The sequence below is a fragment of the Parasteatoda tepidariorum genome, chromosome 9 (assembly GCF_982258835.1).
Source record: "Parasteatoda tepidariorum strain Cologne lab strain chromosome 9, Ptep-v5.0, whole genome shotgun sequence".
Lineage (NCBI taxonomy): Eukaryota > Metazoa > Arthropoda > Arachnida > Araneae > Theridiidae > Parasteatoda > Parasteatoda tepidariorum.
In genome coordinates this window covers 89,043,033-89,065,181 of record NC_141763.1, presented here as the reverse complement: position 1 = coordinate 89,065,181, position 22,149 = coordinate 89,043,033, and the positions used below count along the sequence as shown (strand labels likewise).

General features: G+C 30.4%; 1 protein-coding gene across 7 annotated transcripts in view; it reads right to left on the bottom strand.

Annotated features, from left to right (window-relative positions):
- The window catches only part of LOC107446576 (uncharacterized), a 116,585-nt gene that overhangs the window by 32,610 nt on the left and 61,826 nt on the right, over positions 1-22,149 (bottom strand). For 6 of the 7 annotated variants that reach the window (XM_071186737.2, XM_071186739.2, XM_071186742.2 and 3 more), the window contains 6 exons: positions 20,485-20,658; positions 14,963-15,055; positions 11,620-11,907; positions 5,898-7,056; positions 2,657-2,829; positions 1,230-1,349 (listed from right to left, as the gene is read on the bottom strand). In XM_071186737.2, coding sequence (XP_071042838.2) covers positions 1,230-1,349; positions 2,657-2,829; positions 5,898-7,056; positions 11,620-11,907; positions 14,963-15,055; positions 20,485-20,658 — 2,007 coding nt within the window. The remainder of the gene's footprint in view (positions 1-1,229; positions 1,350-2,656; positions 2,830-5,897; positions 7,057-11,619; positions 11,908-14,962; positions 15,056-20,484; positions 20,659-22,149) is intronic. The other variant, XM_071186743.2, reaches the window with a different exon arrangement.

The following is a 22,149-nucleotide window of genomic DNA, read 5'->3' as shown; positions in this document are numbered from 1 at the left end:
CTATGTTAGAGTCCGGGAACATTCTTTTAAATAACTGGCCTACGTGGTCCGCAACAGATAGAGGTAAATTATGCTGAACTATGAAATTGGTGAAGAGAGTTTCTGCTTTAATGACACTTTGGCTCTCTTTTGAGGAACTAGAGAACATATCTCTAATACTTTTACTGGAGGAAGAAGCGGCACCATTCGCTCGATGGCGCGATCCCTCCACATGCCGTAAACAGTCATTCCGACCTCCATGAGCGATAGAAAAATCGCATTTGCAAATATTACAGTATACATGATTCATAGATTTAGTCGAGCGAGAAAAAACTGGCCATTCGACAGAATATTCTTTTCTATACATCTGTGAATGTTTTTTGGAAGCCATGATCTTATCTTCTAACAGCAACTAACTTCAACTAAGCCTAGCGTCGGCAGCAGAAAAAAGTAAACTCGACAGGCTCGCACCACAGTTTTAATGTAATGGTGACGTCATTCGACCAGTTCTAGCTCTGCAGGTTCGGTGACGTCAGCACTATACCACAAGAGCGCGGGGAAAAGAAACACCGTTCTCGATTGGGAGGAGAAGGAGCTGACATGAAAGGGGCGGGGAATAGGATTACGTGACGTCATCTTAAGAAAAATGTGAAAATTAGCTACTGGGTTTATTTTCCGGGTAAAATGTATATCTTTGCGGAGTGCCCGGAGTACACTGGAATTTCCGGAGATACTCCGGAAATTCCGGGGTTGTTACCGGGTATGAAAAAAGATCATCTAAATAAATCACATGTAAATAGGCTTCAGAATTTTCCTCAATCTCTAATCTTTTTTGACGGTTGATTGAATTTAGTCAGTTAATTTTCAAGGAAATGGTCATAAAACTGCCTATTTTGCCAAAAACATGTATTTGATTAGTGCTGATATCTAGTTTAAAATAAACTAACTCTATACAATTACCTTAAAAATATCCTGGTACTGCCATCTGGTGTGTAAAATGAGAAATAAAATGTTTTCTGGGCAAAAGAAATTAATTAGTTTCATTCTTATTGGTGCATTACTACTGAACACTACAGCCCGGAAATTTCACGGAAGCGAGAAATAGAGGGCGAAACCTCACCCCGCCATTTTCACAGGAGCGAGAAGGAAGGGGTTAAACAATGAGGCCACTTAACTAAGTGGGTCTAAATCAGATAAACTTTTAGAACCTAGCAGTCTTAAAATTGAAATAAAAAATGAAAGTTGCTTACAGAAATTTTGTTTATTAAGTGTCTCAGTTTTCCATCAACATAAGTTCTTTCTTCCAACCATAAGCAGGCTTCTTTTTCCACTCCTGAGGTTAGGTCAGATGAATCAACTAAATTTAAGATCTAATGGAAATAATTCAAACAAAATAATTAAACTAATGGCTCAATTTCTTTTAAAACAAAAAATGTATTTAAGATAATTCAATCTGGCAATAAACCTGTCTGAATAAAATTTTAATAATATAAATTATATATTGTATTTTACAGTGGCGTACGCAGAATATTTTCATAATTTTCTGAAACTACTAAAAGAAATTAGAGTCTGTAATAAAGCACTATTATTTCCCTAATTTAGACAGCTAGACAATTTTGACTTTTTATTTAGACAACATTGTTTAGTCAAATTTTGATTTGATTTTTTAAGTTTAAGAACATAAGGTAATATCTTCTAAAAAAAGTCCAATGTCATATGGGTGAGAAATAGCACTTTGAGGGCCACTTTCACCAGATTTTGTTATGCTAGAAACGTTTTCTTCAACGGAAGTATCACATTTCTGTACAACAGAAAAACTTACATTGGTACTAGATGCTGTCACCTCACTAATTTCAGGTTTTGATTTATTCTCAAAATAATTAAAAATTGTTAAATTCTTGCGTTTTGACATCCTAAAGATCCAAGAACAGCAAATATATATATATATATTGGCCCAGAGATATCCACTATGCTACTATCTCAAAGTTTCGAGCTGGAATGAATAACTTCAACGAGTACAGTATCTCAAATGGTATTGTTACTGATTTCTTCACTAGTCAAAATAGTGGTGACGACGGGTTCGGCGATTGAATGAACTTTTTGTTAAGACAAAATAAAACAGATTTAGCGACAAGCGGCAGAGATAACTCGATCTTAGTCTGACTAACTAACTTCACTGTACTCCGTTCCCCCCTTTTATGCAATTTTTCACCGCATCTCCAAAATTCTCGAATTGTCTCAAACACGACAGAAGGTCTAGGATTCCAGAATCATCGCGTAAAGACCTCGCGAATGACAGCCAGTCTCGAAAACTATACTGGCAGGACAGAAGGGAACCAGTCCGTAACAGTATCACGTGAATTTGGTTTCAATTGTACAACCCTATTATAGTAAATGTTTTTTCAGTATTCTGAGAAACGCCGTGAGAAAAAAAAAGTAGGCATAAGACAAATAAAAATATATAGTCTTAAAAAATAATAGCTCGCATAATTTCTACTAAAATTTTTATTTTTGCCATTTTGTCTGAGCTCAAGGGGGGTGTTTAAACCCCTAAACTCCTCCCTTGCGTACGCCACTGGTATTTTAAATGCTATAAGTCACCAACATTTCATACAATTTCAGCTACTGGGATAGACATGACAAAACTAAAATTGTTTTTACATGAAGTCATACACACCCTCTTGCCTTCTTGGTAAATCTTATCCGCTAAAAGATTTTTATTTCCAATCAGCATGTCGTCTCGGCACGAACTGCAAGCTTCGTCGGAAGAAGTTATTTCGGAAGATGGAGTAGCAGTCCTATTTGAACCAGAGTCAGAGAGAACACTTCCTGTTGCAGCACGTTTAGCAACTACAAGACAAATTATATACATTTAAAATTGATAGATTTTAATGTTAAAAACAATAGTTTTATAATTCTGACATAAAAAAAATATTAACTATAACTAGGACCAGTGTAAATATTTGCTGCATCTAGTGGAGGAATTTTGTACTCAGAATATATAATTAAGGCCTGTAACTAAAGGCACTATTTGTAGCATTTAAGCCCAATTCAGGTTTTCCAGGCAAGTGCTAGAGAATATTTTGTAGTGGTGGAGTAATTTTTTTCATATATTTAATTAGAAAACAAAAACCTATAGTCAGAGTTGGCAAGGTTTAGGACAGAATGGATAAACCGATAGTTTACACCATCCTGTCCAAAACCTTTTTACTCAAATTATGTCACAATTTAAAAAAATATTAAGAAAAATAAAAGGTAAATTTTTGAATAAGAAACAAAATGAAGAATAGTTTTTGCTTTATTAAAAATGCTTATAATTATTTTTAATATTGCATTATTTATTCTTATGCAAAAACATAATTTATCACTATTAAAAGCATATTTATTTATATTTAAAGGATAATTGTATAAAAAGTATCAAATATTTATTAATATATGCAATTATTAAGTGTACAATGGTTACACATCTAGAATTTTTACCATTTTATCAGTGTTCAAGGTTTTGGGCACTTTAAGACAATTTTAATCAGTTTAAGACAGTAAAACCCACGAGTCTTGTCCAAAACTAGTTTAGGACGTCCAATACCCAAACCTTGCCTATAGTTCTTATATTTAAAACTACAACTAATACTAATGATAAAAACGTTTTTGCACATTCAGCTGTTTACAAGTGTAATGCTATAGCAGAGTTGGGATGTAGAGAAAAAAAAATCAATGAAGTTTTAATTTAAAATACAAAACATGAAAGAAACCAGACTAGTTTTTTTCAAGAAGTCTTCTGATTTTCAATGCATGAAATATGCTTGCAAAGGAGTTAAAAGTATCTCTGTAAGACACGAATTAATCTAGATTAAAAATACTCTTAGAACACTCCTGGAAAAACCAGGAAAATGCTGGACTCTTATTATTAGTACCCTTCAAAAAAAAAAAAAAACTATTATTAGTACCCTTCACAAAAAAAAAAACAACGTAAATTTGTTGCAACCTTTACAAGGTGTTAGTTTCATGTAATCAAGTTTAAGAAGTATGACAATATAGTTCAACTCAGTACACAATTCAAATCAAAAACTAATTATGGAGTATTGCAAATCAAATATTATCAGTAAGATATGCTCCTTCACATTCTGAAAACATTAAATTAAAATTAGCGCCGAAACAATATGGATGAAAATACTAAAATAAAATATACCATCATTAAATGTATGTTCTGCTAAATTATAAAATTAGTTAAATATTATAATTATTGAGAGAGTTAAAGTTTTTTAAACATTATCTACCTATTAAATAAATTATTTATACTACAATCAACTGTATAAATGAAAATAAAGGAGCATTTCTAAAATTTATTTTTTTAAAATAAAATTTTCTGCTAGCAGTGTAAATTTGTATGGCATATATGTAGTATGTTTATATTTATCACTGTTATATTCTCAAATAGTAATGTGGCGTAACTACCACTACGAAAATTAAACATCAATTCACTAGTACATAAAACAGGCTAACTTGATTCAATCTTGAGGTACCTTTTGATAGATGAAGGTTGGCATTGTCGATAACTTTTCTGCCCACATTGGTGACGCGGACGTGATATGATGACGCCTATCTTGACAGTAATGCCCACTTCTTTGGATGGTACACGTTGAACAGTTGACTTGCTACTTGTGACTGCAACATCATTTACCTAATGGCGCTAATGCTGCTCAGTTTCAATCACACACAATGTATACACTCGACTGCTAAAGGCAACACAGGAGCGACTACGACAGAGAAGTTAATACACCTCCCACATTCAGCACTAAAAAAAACCGGGTGACCTTAATCAGTGTTTTCACTACAGCGCGAGAACGCGAGAATCTCGCATATTTTTTTCTTTTCTCGCATTAAAAAATTATTACTGCGAGAAATTCGCGCATTCTATAAATCAATTTCAAAATTCGCGAATTTCTCGCATTTTGGAAGAAGCTTCGAATTACGCTATTTAGAATTTCTTCCTGGATCTCTCATTATTTTCAACATTTGCTCCGTTATCTAGCTTCCCTATTTACCAGTATTGTTCAGAACCTTTTCGAACAACAGAACACAACCGAACCACGGAACCCCTTTCAGAACACATTTCTCTGCAACCACGTGTTTACCGTAGGTAAGGTTTTTTCATGTAAGACGTTCAAATTTTTTATGCACTAATGTAAGATGGACAAATACCTAGTAAAGGCAAAATCTTCTATGATGATGCAGCAAGAATATTCAATGCTTTAAAAAATAGAAGACGTTAAAAATGTATTATAATAAAAGAAATGATTTTTTTTCCAAGTCTATTTGTGTTTTTTAAGTTTTTGGAAATCTCACTTAACTTTCTGAAATCTCACCCTGTTTTTGAGAAAGGGTGAGAAATTCTCACCCATTTTTTTTCTATGATGAAAACACTGTTAATCCAGCTCTCCCGGTCTTTCACAAGCACAGCAACTAGTGGTATCCGTTCATCGAATTCTATCCTTGATAAAATTCTGGTGGGGGAGTATTGTGGCGTAACTACCACTATGAAAACTAAACATCAATTTATTAGTATATAAGACAGGGTAACGTGATTCAATCTTGAAGTACCTTTTGATAGATGAAGGTTGGCATTGTCGATAATTGTTAAGTTTTGCTCTATTTTAATATAAATAACAAAAAGTAATTTATTTCTCAAACTGTTATAACTAAAACATGCTTTTATTATTAATGTTTAAATTTATGTAGTCCATTTATTATTTTCATTCCTTTTCCTTATTCTATTTTAAATGAAAAGATACATTACCTTAAATATCTTAGGATCCTTTATATTGAATTTGTATTGATTAAATAAATAAATAAATAAAACATGTTTAATGGAAAATTTTTTGCTCTATAAGTTTAATAGGAAATACAAATTTACTTACTTTTTAACAGCTCATAAACTTCTTCCAAAAGATGGTTATAAGCCTCTTCCATATTTTTAACCTCGGCATTGTGGTTTTGGACAAATCTTTCGTATTTATGCTTTAAATCTTCAATTTCCTTTTTGTGCTCAGATACAAGATTTGTCTTTTCCTCTTCCCAACTATCAATGTCTTTATTCAAAAGTGAAGCCTTTAATTTAGATATTTCTGCCATCCTTTCTTTCAATGCTTGAGAAAAAGTTGCAATTTCCTTCTCTTTGGTAAGAAGGAGAGATTTCTTTTCCTTTTCAAACTGCTTTTGCAAATCAAGTTCGATTTTTTGAAGATCTTCTTTGTGCTCTGCATGAAAACGCTGACGTTCCTCTTTCATTTGCGAGAGACACTCACTCTGAACTTTCTTTAACTGTTCATTGAACTCAGTGGAAAACTGATTGTAAACTGCTTGAAGGTTAATTTTCTTGTTATTGCTCAACTTTTTAAGCTCTTCCATTTGATTGGTCATTATTTTTTGCATCTCACTGCTCCAACGTTTTTCGTACATTTTTTGCAGTTCAGCAATTTCTTCTTGGTGTCTTTCTTTTTCTTGTTCTAGAGCACATTTGACCTCAAGTTCGAGCTTCTTTTTTGAGTTTTCTTCACACATTTTTAGCTCTCTTTCATACTTTTCGGTGAACTTCTCCTTCAGGGCAGGAATCTTCTCTTTTTGAATCTTAAGGCTTTCGACGAGTTTCTCGACCTGTTGAGTCAACTTTCGAACCTGAATCTCAAGACGGGTCTTTTCTGAGGTTATTTCCTTCAAATTACTCTGAAGAAAGTTCAGTTCCTTAGAAAGTTGCTCATCGTAACTTTCCTTTAGAGAATTTTTAAGTTCTTCTAATCTAGACTGCCAGTACGAATCTTTGTCTGCTGCCTCTTTTTTCAATCTTTCATGAAGTTCTTTTTTGTACTTCTTACGAAGAGATTCTACATTACTTTTGTCGACATATTCATCTTCAATCTTATGCTGCCAATTTTCATGAATACTACTCACATTAGCCTCATGTTCTTTTTGTGTTTGCATTAATTTGCTGTCAACAGCTTTTTTTAAAACAGAGTAAACAAGATTGGAGTAGTCTTTGTTATCACTGGGATTTTCGAACCTTATAATTTTGGTAGCTTCCTAAAAAATAAAATTTTAACAAAAGATATAGAGTTGAATAATATATGTACTTATTACATTGTGCATAATAAAGATTAAATATGATTTAAACAAAAATAAAATTTTATTGCTTTTCCTCAAAGGAAGATACCCAAAATATAAATAAATGACTTTGATATTTAAGTAATATAATATAGCTAATTAAAAAAAAAATAATAAAAATATATAAATAAATATTTAAACGCTTGTTCAATCAACAAGAATGCAGTGAGTACGAAAAAAAAAGAAATAATCCTAATTAATCTTTGTTCTAATGATTCAATCTTCACAGACTACGTCACTATCTTAATGATCTTAAGTCAAACACAATCATTTATACTATTAATTAATAGTATTTTATAATTAGTTAATAGCATTGATTAATAGTTAGCATCAATCTTTTAAGGTTGTTAGCAATATCTTAAAAGACAGGTGCTAACAATTAAGTTATGAAAGACGCAAAATTTTTCCTGAATAAACCCTTTTTTGAATCGATTTAGAATCTTGGCAACTGAAATATGATAAGTGGAAGACACCAATCTGGGAAAAATGGTCCCAATAGTTAGGTCAGAAGAGCCATAAGTTTAGGTCGTTAAATGTTAATTTCAACATATTAAAATATTCTAACATAAAATTATTAAGTTTTATTTAATAATGGTCAAAAAATTGCATAGTTTAAAAATTTTACATAATTTTAAAGTATGCACTTTTAAATGATAAAATTTCAAAAAAGAGATTCTGAGAAATAAAAATTTAAAAACATGGATTTTGTAGAAATGTTATAACTCAGAACCCATTAAATTTATTTCGTTCATATTTCGTCATTTAAAGTCACATACTTTAAAATAAACATAAAAATCTGTTATAAAATAAAATAATAAACGTTTAAAATTATTTATTAAAAAGAATTATTTTAGATAAACGAACTTTAATTTGGGTGAATTTCTTTTCTTGATTCATAATACAAGGAAAAAAAAGAAGGACCTTTTAACGCAAAAAGCCCTAGCTTTTTACTGCTCCTTGACTTAACTAATGGGACTATTTCACAGAATGTAGCTTTTAACAGTTCAGAAATAACCATATATCAGAAGTTAATAAACCAAATCCCCCTGAAAAAAGGTATATTTATTGAGAGAAATCAAGATTTTCTAATTATTTAGTTAGCATTAAAGCACTAGCAGGCTTGAGATCAATCCTTTGAAACATTAACATGTTTCGATTGGAAATTTCACACAGCAGAAACTACGTCATGTCGCTGGCTATTATTTTGTAATAAAATATGGAAGTAAAGCATTCAAAATAAACTCCAATAAATATTATTTATAAGGAATGAAATAACACTTTGGAACATTCTATATCGACCCGAGTTTCATAAATTGAAATGGATAATGCAACAGGGTTTAAGCTGAGTCTAAAAATTCATTAGCAAAAAAGCTAAAATCTGAAAAAAAGTTTTAGCAAAATGCTAAAATGCCATTAGGCTTATAAAATTACTTTATATCAAACAAGCACTGTAAGTTATCTGACAAAGAATAGCTTAATGTACAAGAATATCAAAAAGAATACCTATAACAAAAAAAAAGCACATTTATTATTTATCAAAACATTTTGGTTTATAATTAACAACAGTGCCGTAGCGAGATTAACTCGCGCCCGGGGCACAATACCTTTTAAGCGCCCCCCCCCCACTCGAAAACCATTTAATATTATAAGTAAAATATACTCGCAAAGTAATAAATAAATAAAGTAAAATAAATAAAGTCTTAGGCTCAAGCTAGGCATTCAATTTGAGACAAAAAATGTAGTTGAGAAAACAAGACTGGATTTTGAAATGCATATGATCATCTAGAATTAGTTCAAAAGATACCCATTATTTATTTTACATATTTATAAAGAAATATTTTAAAACAATAAAAAAGTAAATATTTATTATCTCTAAGGAGATACATATATTTAATAATATGATTATAATACATTAATAAAACTAATTACTAAGTATAAATTTTCCGCTTTTGATGAAGCAAATTTATCAATAATATCATCAAAGTTGATCATTTCAAATTTTTCTCTTTCCACACTTAAAAATACTAGGTCACTTAGGCGATCTTGTCCCATCGTTGATCGTAGATATGCCAAAATTAATTTTAATTTGCTGAATGACCATTCACAGCTAGCAATTGATGCTGAGATAGTCAGGAGTATTTGAAGTGCCACTCTCAGGTTTGGAAAAACATCTTCTCCATACGGGATTATAAAAGTGAGAGATTCTAATAGCAGTTCAATTCAATTAAGTTCAATTTCAATTCAATTCAATTAAGTTCAATTTCTTTTCTACTGCGGAGCAACATTTTGCAGTCACATACTTCGATAAAGAGTTCTATTCCATTGAAATCTGTATTATAAAATTCACCCAAATTTTTTAAAAAAAATTTCAAGGTCGTTATCAACATTATCCTTGTTTAATAAATTTTAAACGTCTAGTAGAAATCCAAATTTGAAATTAAGGTCACTTAATCGTGTATATATTTCTTGTTGGAGACGATCAAGAACACTTTTCATAACGCGAGAAATTTCACTTTCTGCGGAAAGACTGACATTTCGAGCCAATTCTCCGGGCATTTTGCAGCGTCTTCTAACACGTATTGTTGCATCAATACCCCATTTTTCACAAAGAGACTTCGCTTTTTTGTGAACGCTAGCGTCATGGTTCTTCTTGAGAAAGATATTTAGTTTTTTTCTCCTTCTTGTTTGATCAAGTTTTTTTCATGGATGTTAGCATCATGGTTTTTCGCGGAAGCTTCTTTTTAATGGAATTTAGTAAAGTCCTTTAGCAAAAATGCGAAAATGCTTTGTTGAATTTTAGCATTTTTGAGGGGTCTTTTCGTATTTTGCGAAAAAAGCTACCATAGCGGAAACACTGTAATGGAACATAGCGGAAACACTGTCACTGGTCAACAATGTGTTAAGATCAGCAGTTAGTATGTGAAAATACCATCATTGGAATAAAAGTTATTCAGACGGACAAAAACGACAAAATATGAATATTTTTTTGGCTCACTGCGTATTAATATGTCTTCATTATTATGCAATTGACAAAGATGCTTTAAGCATGTCAAAGTTTGATTCAGGCATATACTTAAACCAAAAAAACTCAAACTAAGTTATTGCATCATAGAATTTAATTTCATCTTAATTTGTGTGTTCACTTCTTTTAGTTTATCACTTTAATAATAAAATATTTAATAATGTATCTCTTAGTCTACACATTGTTTATTGAATTTTTTACAATGTTAAAGAAAATATCTACTATTTTAGAGCTTTTTAAGCACGGAAAATTTCAGTGTGATATACAATGTTAAACAAAATATCTACCATTATAGAGTTGTTTAAGCAGGGAAAACTATAGTGTGAAATTGTTAGCTTGCTCAATGTGCCTAGACAAAACATGTCCGATGCAATTGGCCATTTCCAAGAGCTTGACAACGATGGCCGACGTTCAGGAAATGGATGTAAACAATTCCAATAATTCCATCAGTGAGTTCAAAGGAATTAGAGAGTTTTCAAGAGAAAGAAAGATCACTCGCAAAATAGGAATGACGGACCGATCAGTGCGGTCTGTTATTGTGAATGACAATAACAGATCTTGGACTGAAGCCTTACAAATTTCAAAAAGTAAAGCTACTCACTGAAAGAAATGAACTTGTGTGGCCCCAGATATGCGGAAAAACTTTAAGACACTTGCAAGTCAGCACTGGGAGAGATTCCTTTTAACCGATGGGAAGTTCTTTACTATTCAACAAGTTCATAACTATCAAAGACATAGGATCTGGTTTCTGGATCCTCCAGGCAACTATAGGCTGTGGGCCAAAAAGCACTTCTATAATGTAATTGCCAAAATCCAAAGTCTATCATGGTCTAGGACATAATTTGCGCAAGTGGCATGTTAAAATCAAAAGTCTGCCATTCTAGAAGCTTTTGGATCAAAAAGAACTGCAATTAAAATTGAACGTTTCAACAAGACTTCACACCTGCTCACAAGGTCAAAAAGGCACAAAAGTAGTACAATAAACATTTTTGGACACGATATCATCTGAAGAATGGCAACTCTACTCGCTAGATCTCAATCCAAAGGATTACAGTACATGGCCCATTTCTGAGCCAGGGCTCTGCACTAAACCACACAAAACTTTGAACTCACTAAAACTTTGAACCAGGGCATCAGCGAGATTAAAGATAGATATATAAAATAGAAAACTTGTGCCCAGTACTGTGCTGAAAATTACATTAAGTTTTTGCATCGCTGTAAAAGGCAGACACTTTGTAACAAATTAAATTTATTTAGAAGTAAAAGCCTACTCTTATAATTTTTTGTTAATTTATTTACTTTTAATAAAATTATATAGGAAATTGTTTTTTTTTTTTTTTTATTGCAACATCCTGTATCTTGAAAAACTAACATACCTGGTGGGGTAAGTTAAAATTCTGAGATTTCTCAAGACCTGAAATGAACCTAGCAAGCTATTTAGAGCATAAAAAATATCATACCATAATTTCATTTCGTAAAGACGCCAAAGCAATGTCCTCAGATGCCACACTAGAAATAGTCTTTTTATAGATTTCGAGTTGATTTTTTAGATTTTCAATTTCCAGTTGATGAGATGTTTCAAGGTCTTTTAACCGCGATTTCCATTGTTCGCTCTCCTGTTTCAGAACATTGTTGGAAGCTTCTAACTCTGATTCCATTTTTAGCAATTCAGCCCTTAGATCTTCTTCAATGAATTTTTGACTTTCCAATTCCTTTTCAAGAGATTCTAACTCTGCTTCCAATTTTATCTATTAAAAAGAATAAAACTAATGCAGTAAAGGAAATAAAATTTAATTTTAACCTAAAGTTTTAACTTCATACCAATGTTCTCCCTAAGCATTTTTAGAATGGTGGCCAGTCCTGCCTGCTCTTTGATGCAACCTCTTTGTGAAAATAAACTGTAATCCAATCCCTTAAAAAACCTTTTATTCATATCCCACTTAAAAAGATTAACTCTCCAAATAATAATTACACACCAGTAAAATTATCTGTGTTTATAAGTTTAACTTCAATTACTTATTATTTCAGAATTAATTCTGATTTTAAATATTTACTTAGTAAGGATTATTCTTGACAGGCTAAATTTTTATAAGTTTCTCAAGGTATATGAACAAATTTTTTAAGTGATTCTAAATTTATTTTTAAATGTTCCTTTTCTCATAATTTTTAGTTTAAATTATAAAAAAAAAGCTTTCAAGTTATTTATTCATTAACCCTTTTTTGAAAAATTTGTGCAGTCTTTTTACATGCTTTAAAATTTTTTTTTTATAAGCTATTAATTTTTCTCTTATTTTGATAACGAGAGAGAAAATTGCTTTTTGAAATGCACACATAAAATAGTATAAGAGAGTAATTTAAAAATTGTTAAGGAGCAAATTGAGTTATTACATAATATTACACATTTTGATAAATTTTTTAAGGTGTTGAGTGCTGTTTCGAAACTCAGTGCCCCTTTCTGTGAGGAAACCCACTGCCCGTCTTTATTCCTAAAGATGTGAAAGTGGGCCATATTGACCCAGAGTGACTTACACCATCGCTTTAATATAAAATTAACTCTGTACTGGTAATTTAACTATACTGGTGTATTTAATGCTAAACAGGGTTGGAGCTTTGGACGCCCTAAACTGGTGTTGGACAGGACACATGGGTTTTACTGTCTTAAACTGTCCAAAACCTTGAACTTTGGTAAAATGTAAGAATTCTATAGGTGTAACCATTGAACACATAATAATTACATGTATTAATAAATATTTGATATTTTTTAAATAATTTACTTTAACTTATTAAAGTTAAATAATATAACATGTGGAGGGCGGAGTTATCGACTATGCCAACCTTCATCTATCAAAAGGTATCTCATGATTGAATAAAGTTAGCATGTTTTAGTAGCATAATTGCCTTAGTAGCATATTGCCTCTACAGTTTTTAAGGTAAAAAATTAGGAGGTTTTTGATGTCTGGTTTTAGATTGATAAAGGTGGCTAAAAGCCTCCATGTGCTGACAAGCTACTAAAAAGAGCCTTGCTAACTAGTAAAATATAATACAATAAATAAATAATTACAGTAGAGAACCAATTATCCGGGATACTCGGGACCATCGCTATCCCGGATATCTGAATTTCCCGGTTTTCTGGATCGACCAAAAAGTGTCGTTAATCGATGTTTTATCGAACCCGAAGTACAAGGAAAAAGTGTAATGCATAAAGTAAGAGAAAAAAGAAAGGTACTACTAACTTTAAAAAGAAAAAAAAAATGGTAGAAATATAACATTTAAAAGAATAAAAAAAATTGCAAGATTAGACAAGAAAATCAAGTTTAAAAAATACAAAATTCTCATATTTATTATTTAAAAATAATTACAATTCCTAAATTAAATAATATAAACAAAACCAATGATTAAATAACGCAATATATTTCATACCTAATTATACGGGGAGAAACGATAAAATAAAAGGAAAACTTATTAATCTAAATAAAAACACTTGAAAATTATCGAACCGAAACGATAGTTAAAAAAGGCACTAGAATAAATATTAAAACCCGGAACAAGGCAAGATCAACGGAATTCAAAAAAAAAAAAAAAAAAAAAAGATAAAATTTATGAATAAAAAGAATTAATTTATTGAGTGCGAAATTTATCGCGAAAAGAAAAAAAATCAAACGTAGTGGAATTAGAAAAACAAAACTGTAATCTGCTTCATAAAATAATCCTCTGTTTAAATTAATAAACAATTCTCCTTTTATTTTATTTTTTTTTGTTGATAAAAACAAGATTTTTAATTACAGCAGATGTGATTCCACACCAAGAAAAACTTGCAATTGATACTGCACTTCCAAAGAATGAGAATTTATTCAAAAGAAAATTATTTTTATTAGTCGATGTCAAATAAATATATTTTTCTCTTTTCTTTTTCTGTTCACTGATATGCTTGCAATGCATTTTCCCCACCCCCCTCGTAAATCAGGCAAAAAACGAAATCAGCATGCCACACCCTTGAGTTTGATTGACGGCCTAATGAAAAAAAATAAAACATTCCTCCCTTCAAGGTCACGGAGGAAATGACGTTTCTCTGGGAAAACGGGGGAAAAAAATTTCCCCTTCCTTACATTTTTCCTCTACTCAACTTCAAGGATGAGTCCAACTTCCGCTTTTTTCGTTCTAGATTAAAATGGCGGGAAAATCGAGCAAAATTTTTCCCGGTTTTCTGGTTTCCCGGTTATCTGGATACCGGATAAATGGTTCTCTACTGTATAATACTATTAACTAGTATTTTTTTTATTGAAAAACTCAAAGAAATAATTTTAATGTATAGCCATTTTAAAGCAACAATGTGGTCCAATAATTTTTGACCAACATTTTATCTATATAACTTATAAAACTGGCCAAAAATATATAATCTCTATATTTGAGGGAGCAATTTAAAAAATGCACTAATACCAAAGAATTAAGAAATAATGGAAATACAGCAGGGAACCGATCTGGACCATCGCTATTCCGGATAACTGATTTTTCCGGTTTTCTGAATTGCTACAAAAAGTCGTTTTTTTTTATTGTTAAACCTAACTATAAAAAAAAAATTTATATATGGAGATAATCTTAAAAAGAAGAAAAAAACGATGAAGTAATACACTGATGATTATTTCGAAAATGATGGTAAGGTAAGCATCTTTCAAAAAAGAATGTAAATTCTTAAAACTCAGAAGGGAAAAAAAAAATGGCGGGAAAATTTATTGAATTTTGTGCCAGTTTTCTGGTTTTCCGGATAATGGGTTCTGTATTGCACATGTAAAATGAATTACATACTTGAGGATCTGTTTCTTCATGTAATGTTGCCAGTTCTCGCTCCTTCTGTTGCATCATACTATGAACAATGTCTAAATCTTCTTCAAGTTTTTTCTAGAGTTAAAGAACAATATAGCATTATATAATGTAATATTTAAAATTAAAACAAGCAATTCAGCATTAAAGTGGTGATAAGTAAAACTCTTTCAAATTTTTTTTTTTTTAAATAAAATAATTTACAAATTATATATTTTTCAATATTGAAACTGTAGGCACTGGGGTGGTACAGTTGGTTGAGGAGTTGCTCCCATTGCTGGTAAAGAGCTATGGCTCTGAAATTGATCTAGCTAAACAGGGTCTAAACACGGCAAGGTGGCTCAACTTCTCTTTGGTAAAGGTATGAAAGATAAGAAACAGAGGTATCAGTTCAAGCTTTAAACAAGTCATCTAACAAGGGTTAAAGTTACTTGGCATTCCTACCATGGCCATTAAAACAGAGGTCTGAAAACAGGTCAAAGCAGTTGGCCACAGTTGGGAGACGTGTTTTAATTGTATAAAACTTTAGATTATATTGACATCAATAAATTTATGTTTCACAATTAAACAGCAAATACTATTTAATGTAAGTGCACAGAATTGAAAAAAAAAAACTTAATATATTAATAACTTTTTATTTAATATTCGTATTTTCACCGATTAAGATGCAATGTTGATGGTTTTAAATCTTAATTAGATCGCCTAACTTTAAATAGATTTATTAATTAGGGCAGGCAATAAATCTAAGTTATGAAATCAGACACAAAAATGTATTGTCTAACATTCATTTTTGCCTTTAAAAAGATTACTATGAATTAAGCTGCAATTTGGAAAACATGCCAACAGTTTAGGCAAGACAGCAGTAGAAATTTTAGAAACAAAAAGCACTATTTTTAATCAGTTTAATATCTTTACTCATGAACTAGACCAAAAGTGCAACAAACAGAGTATGTCCGGTCAAAAACGTTAAGATATTCTTTTGAAAAGTGAACACTTTTAGTTCTTTCCATTTTTTAAAAGAAGAGACAACACTGAGGGCGAATCCTTCAAGAGATAAATATATTTTTACTATTCATTTCTCCTCAGTCATTAATTTTTTTAATGAGAATATTACAGCACATATAATATGTGTTACAGGGCAAAATTAGGAAATCTTGTTATTGGGCAGTGGTCAGTTGTAGCATTTTTAACAGTTTCAAACAATTACATAAACTTAAAACTAATAATTTAAAGCATTTATCAAAGTATGGTGCAAAAAAAAAGAAAAATTTTAAGAAACAAGTGTGAAATGACCCAATTTTTAGAATATCATTAAATATTAACTATAATTATAAATTAAAAAAATAATAAAATGAACATGGAGCACATTTTTGACCAAAAAGAAAGTGGGGATTAGGTGGCGACTAGCAGACAATTTTTAAACTGCCCAGTGTTAAATTTGGTTGTCTTGGGACCAGTGACAATCGTTAATTTTGCCCTATGTATATATGTGTAATTGTCATGTATTTAGTTAAAAAAACATGTAAGCACAGTATAGGCTTGTTTGTAAGGTAATATAATAAAAAAAATATAAATTTTTGTACAAGCATATTGATTAACTAAAAATGGCCATTAAATATTTCTTTGCAGATATCTTTCATATCTAAGTTCTATACTTTGTTGCAAGTTAAAAAAATCCATTATACAAATGGAGAAAGCTTGTTTGCATTTAAGTGCAAGCCAAATGGAAGCGAAGCTCCCAGCGCCAATGTATATCAATATCGCCAACTCTAAAAACGAAGTTGCAAAACCTCTTTTTTCTTGTTTTCTTATTATCAACAATAATCAATTAACAAGTAATAAGAACTCATAAAAAGATATCTCAAACACGGAACAAATATATGTCTTTCTATTCACATTTAAAGAAACTGATGAAAGAGTAATCAATATTGTAGTTAGCTAACGATTTTCTTCAACAGCAAAACAAAAGTAAAAATTATTTATCTCGCTTTTGATTTGCAAAGAACATATCAGAAAAAGATGCATCAATTTTAGTGGTTTAATCAAATTCAATGCTCTTGCAACGTCATAGAGCTGCATCATTTTCAATAATAAATGTTCTTCTGATTTATCAAAATATGTAGTTAAGTCTAGAATTTCAGTAAGATTATGAAATCATAACCTTTTTTAAAATAATTCTTTGATATATACTGTAAAAGATAACACAAGTTATATTTCTATTTGACTTGTTCAACTTTCACAGTGTTTTAAAGGCATATTTTTATAATTTGATGACGAAATAAAAAGGAACTATATGCAATTGCAGATGATTACTAACTTGTTATTCATAACTTGTAATTATAGTTAAATGAATTTTGTTGCTTTATGGGTTAATGTGAAAAGATCTTTGCTGTCCATTAACACTTTTGAAATGAAGTTTGACTGTATGTACAGTGAATTTAATTCAAACATTAATATGTTACTTTTGATAACTCAAGGAAAAACGCTTTCTAAGACTACAAAATTCCGCAGTCGTTGGAGAACGATCATATCTTCCCCCAAGAAAAATACGATAAGTGATATTTTAATCATTCCTGTTAATTATAATGTTTAATATAATTATAATGTTTAACATAATTATACTATTTAAATTAAAATTAAGGAATAGCAATACTACCCATAACTGATTGAGGAATTGATAGATCTCGCATATAGTTTATTTAAGGAAGCTACAATTATTACAAAAGCTATAAAATTAGATATTAACCAGGGTCTGTCCAGGCGGAATTTACTACCATTTAGCGGTACCTTCACAAATTCAATTTTAGGAAAAACGGTAGTTTCACAAAATACTTTTTCTTAAAATTTTATTTTTGTATCCCTTAAGGAACGATAAATCCATATTTTCACCATATTTTTGTGTTGATTTTTAAATATAATTTTTAATTTTTCACAAATTATGTCTAAATTTTCACAAAATAGGTACCTCTCAGAAAAACCTAGACAGACCCCTGTTAACACTAATAATCAGAATAAATATCGTATAAGAATACTGTGGTAGCATAGAAACAATTATTTTCTGAGCTGTTAAAAAAAGGATCGGTAAAGATTAATAAAAAAGTATTGGATAGCCAATACATTGAGCATAAAAAAGTTATAATTTTTCTCAAATTTTATTTCTTTTTTTAAACATTCTCTACAAAGCATCATTTTAATTTTATGTAAAAAATTTAACCAGACAGAAATTTTCATCACATGCACTGCTATAAAATATGGCAAATGTAGCACATCACATTATCAAAGTCAATTATCTGGTAAATTAGTGTTATTAAACTCATTCAATCATTTGATACATTAATTACTGAATTTTTAGCAAGATCCACAAATGGCAAATTGCAGTTATGTAAAGCATTTCTGTCAAATCTTATGATAGACAAGTAGGACATTCAGTTAGAAGAAAAATGCATGCTTCAACTGAAGGTAGCCAAGTTCAGATATTTAAAATCAAAATACAGCTTCAATTCCAATATATGTTTAACAACAGCATACTGTGAATGTTTTACTTCAGGCTGTGATTACATTTTTATTTGATTTTTAATGAATTATAATATGAGTTAGTTCACATCAGTTGATTTTACCATGCAATGCTCTTAATAAATCACCCATTTCTAAATTTAAAAAAAAAAAAGCAATTATTATTCCAAGTCTAGGTGAACTGCATAACTTGTTACTTTTGCTACTCCAGTACCAAAGGAAAACTAAAGCGTGAAGATATGGCATTCTAGATAGAGCTGCAAACCGTAATTACAAACCATCTGTTAATTGCAAACTTGAAGCCAGAAGAGAGAGAGAGAGATAGGCACAGTCAGAAGCTTCCTACAGGAAATCACTTTTATAGTCTTGCACATGCAACATGCAATAAAAGGCTGAAGCCACCAGTACCTGATAAACAGTCAGGCTACCTAATTCTTCAAATAAGATCTCCACTTGTGCCTTTTCATAATTCAGATCCCTTTCTGAAGTACGAAGGGATGCATTGAGTTTTGTAACTGTATCTCTCAGCACGGACATTTCAGCATTTTTTTCTTTTAATTGCTCTTCCCAGAAAACCAGCTTACGATTTAATCTTAAATTTGCCATTTCTAGTGCTTGGATAGAATTGTGAGTGCTTTCTGAATTGCAAGGTGATAGCTTGTTGTTTACCTGAACATAAGAGTATGCATAAAAAATTTAATGCGAGGTGTGTTCAAAAAACTAGATGAATGGTCTCATGAAATAAAGGAAACACTTTTGCTAGTATTGGGGAAAAATTAAGGGTCGCCAGCAGCCACTAAATATTTAAAATGACGATTAAAAAATTGTCTACCAATCGGCTCTTTTCATATCAAAAATACACTCTATAAGAGCAATTTGTTATATTATTTTTTAAATAAATAATGGAATTATGAATATTTTATAACATTCTAAAAAATTATTTTAATTTAAATTTGTTTCGATCAATTTCTCTTTATTTCATAAATGAACATAATTACATTTAACCATGTTTTAAGAAATGTTTCAAAAGAAACACGTTACATTAATAAAATTAACAGTTTTACTTTAAAAATTCTTAATTTTTGAAAAAGTGGCTACCCATTTTAACTAGTAGCCACTGTTAAAAATGTTGCAATTGGTCAGTAGCAAAATTTTGTCTTATTTTTAACTAGCATTCAAGGTAATCAGTAGGCAAAACAAGCTTTTGAAATAAATTTTTCTACAGTCAGAATATGTCAGTATAGGTTTTTGCAGTATCAGCACAGTTATCATATTAGACATATTTCTTGATGTTTCTAAACCTTTAAACTACTCATAAACTCGCTTATTATTCTCTACTTTCGTAAAGTGAATTTTAACAAACATTTTACGTGCATCTAAAACCATTTTTCCTAGTAAATTAAAAAAAGTTTAACTTAAAATTCATGCTCTGCTCTGGTGTACAGTAACATGTTTTCTCACACTGATTGCACACTAAATTGGTCACAGCACACAGTTTCCCATATCTCATTGTAACTGTGTGAGCCTATCATTATTTTTCTACTATGGAACCATTCATAAGTTTTTCAAATCCACTTTGTTAAAAAAAATGGGAATAGCCAAGCAGATAAACTAGACACTTCTGAAATCTAAAATGTTTATCAATACAACAAAATTGACTTCAATGCTAGAAAAAATTGTAAAAGCATTAAATTAAAATAACTTTAAAATTCAAGTTTGCAGCTGCTTTATTTTTTATAAGTAAGAATATTTACAATAAGCTGAAAATTTAACTAGATTATAATCAATCACACAATACAATGCTTAATATATAATAAAATATTTAGATTGATATATTTATAATTTTGCTGCAATATTCAAGTTTCAACTGCAATAATGCTAAAAATTGTTTACAACCTAAAAAGTTAAAATAGTTAGTTTAAAATATTCTAAAACTCAAAATTAGTAACAATAATTTTTAAAGATTACATTAAAAAAAGTAAACATTGACTTACATTTTCTTGGGACAAGGTGGCGATTTGTTCGAAAAGAACTTCTACTTGATCTTTTTCAGAGTCTAATTCTTTTTTAGAGTTTTCAATCAATTCCTTTAAATCTGCATTTTCTTTCTGCAAATTTTCAATGAGTCCATTTTTGCTTATCATTTCTTTTTCAACATCTGGCAATACCTATAAAAATTTTATTTATAAAAGTATGACATTGATATATAGATTAGATTCATTAAAAAAAAAAATTAATGTTTGCAAATAAATCGATCTAGAGTTTTTGTGAAAAATCTAATAATTTCATGAATTTGTGAAAATAGGTCCTGTTTCGTAATATAATTTTTCAGGAGCTCAATAGATTTACTTATATGTTCCCATTTATAGTAGAAGACTAATTTTACTAAGGAGTCTGAATCGCGCATTAATCGAAGCCGCTACATTCTCCATGACCGAAAATGAAAAAAATGGGAGGGATGGACTAAGGGATACAGAAAATTTCAATTCTAATATTTTGCCCCAACAATTATTAAAAAAAAAATTAATCTTTCTAAATGCTTTAAAAAAAAATTTCATTTTTAAAGCACCTTTTTTCAGTTGCAATAGTTTTTCCAAAATATTTGTACAATGTAAATTTCGTATAATATTAAAATTTTTTCTTTAAAAAATTCTCGAATCAGCTAGCATATTTGTTAATAACAGAAATCAAAATATACTGAAATAGTAATAATTTACAAAACTAAATTTAAGGTCCCACTTATAAGCTTAAGGGACTCAAGCTAATAAATAAACAAATTGACATAATAAAGGTAGTTGTGTTATATTTAACATAACAGATCAACAAGCGATAATATAACATAACAAACAATCAGTTCATTCCTTCCTTCAAGAGAAAATGTTTCTTGTTAGGCATGTATGGCGAGGAAAGGGGGAAAAGCACAAAATTTTGTCCATCAAGGCAGTCCTCGTTCTTTTTTCTTGTAAATTTTCTACAGGAATAGTTTTCCATTTAAATTTTTTTTCAATTAGACCAAATATTTCTCCAGAACTGCCAGATTTCTCCCCAAACCTCATTCGTCTGATCAAATGTATTCTGCACTGTTCTTTTCAGTGTCGAGAATATGCTTTTTCTTCAAACATTTCCCCAAGATTTAAAACCCATACATAAGCCATTATATTTGTGACTAACACTTGACGCCTCTTTTGGACTGCCAAGCTATTTTAGTTTGTTAACCTCTGTTCAGAAATAAAAAACTACCGAAAGTCCCATTTCTGTCCACCATTCATCAAATTATGAGTCCAGATCGACGTCTACAATTCAGTTCAGCAAAAAGACATTTGAATTCAGAAATTAGCATGCCTAACTTTTTCTGTTAGCTGTTTTATCAGAAAAGATGATAAGTAAAATAAAATCTTAATAATAAAAATGTCTTTTTTAGGCATTTCCTTTTCAATCAAGTGCTCATTTTATTTTTAACAGTTATATTCTGAAATTTATATGTTTTGTAAGTGCCGTTTTGTGATATTTAACGATCTATCACTAATGCTCAACCAACGTATAAGCATTTTTGTTGGCAATGTTCAAGTGAAATTTTGGGAAATTAACGGATCCGATTGTAAGCAAACTCTCCCATTTTAGCTTTCGAAAAATTTCAAAAGTTTTTCGACTAAGATTCA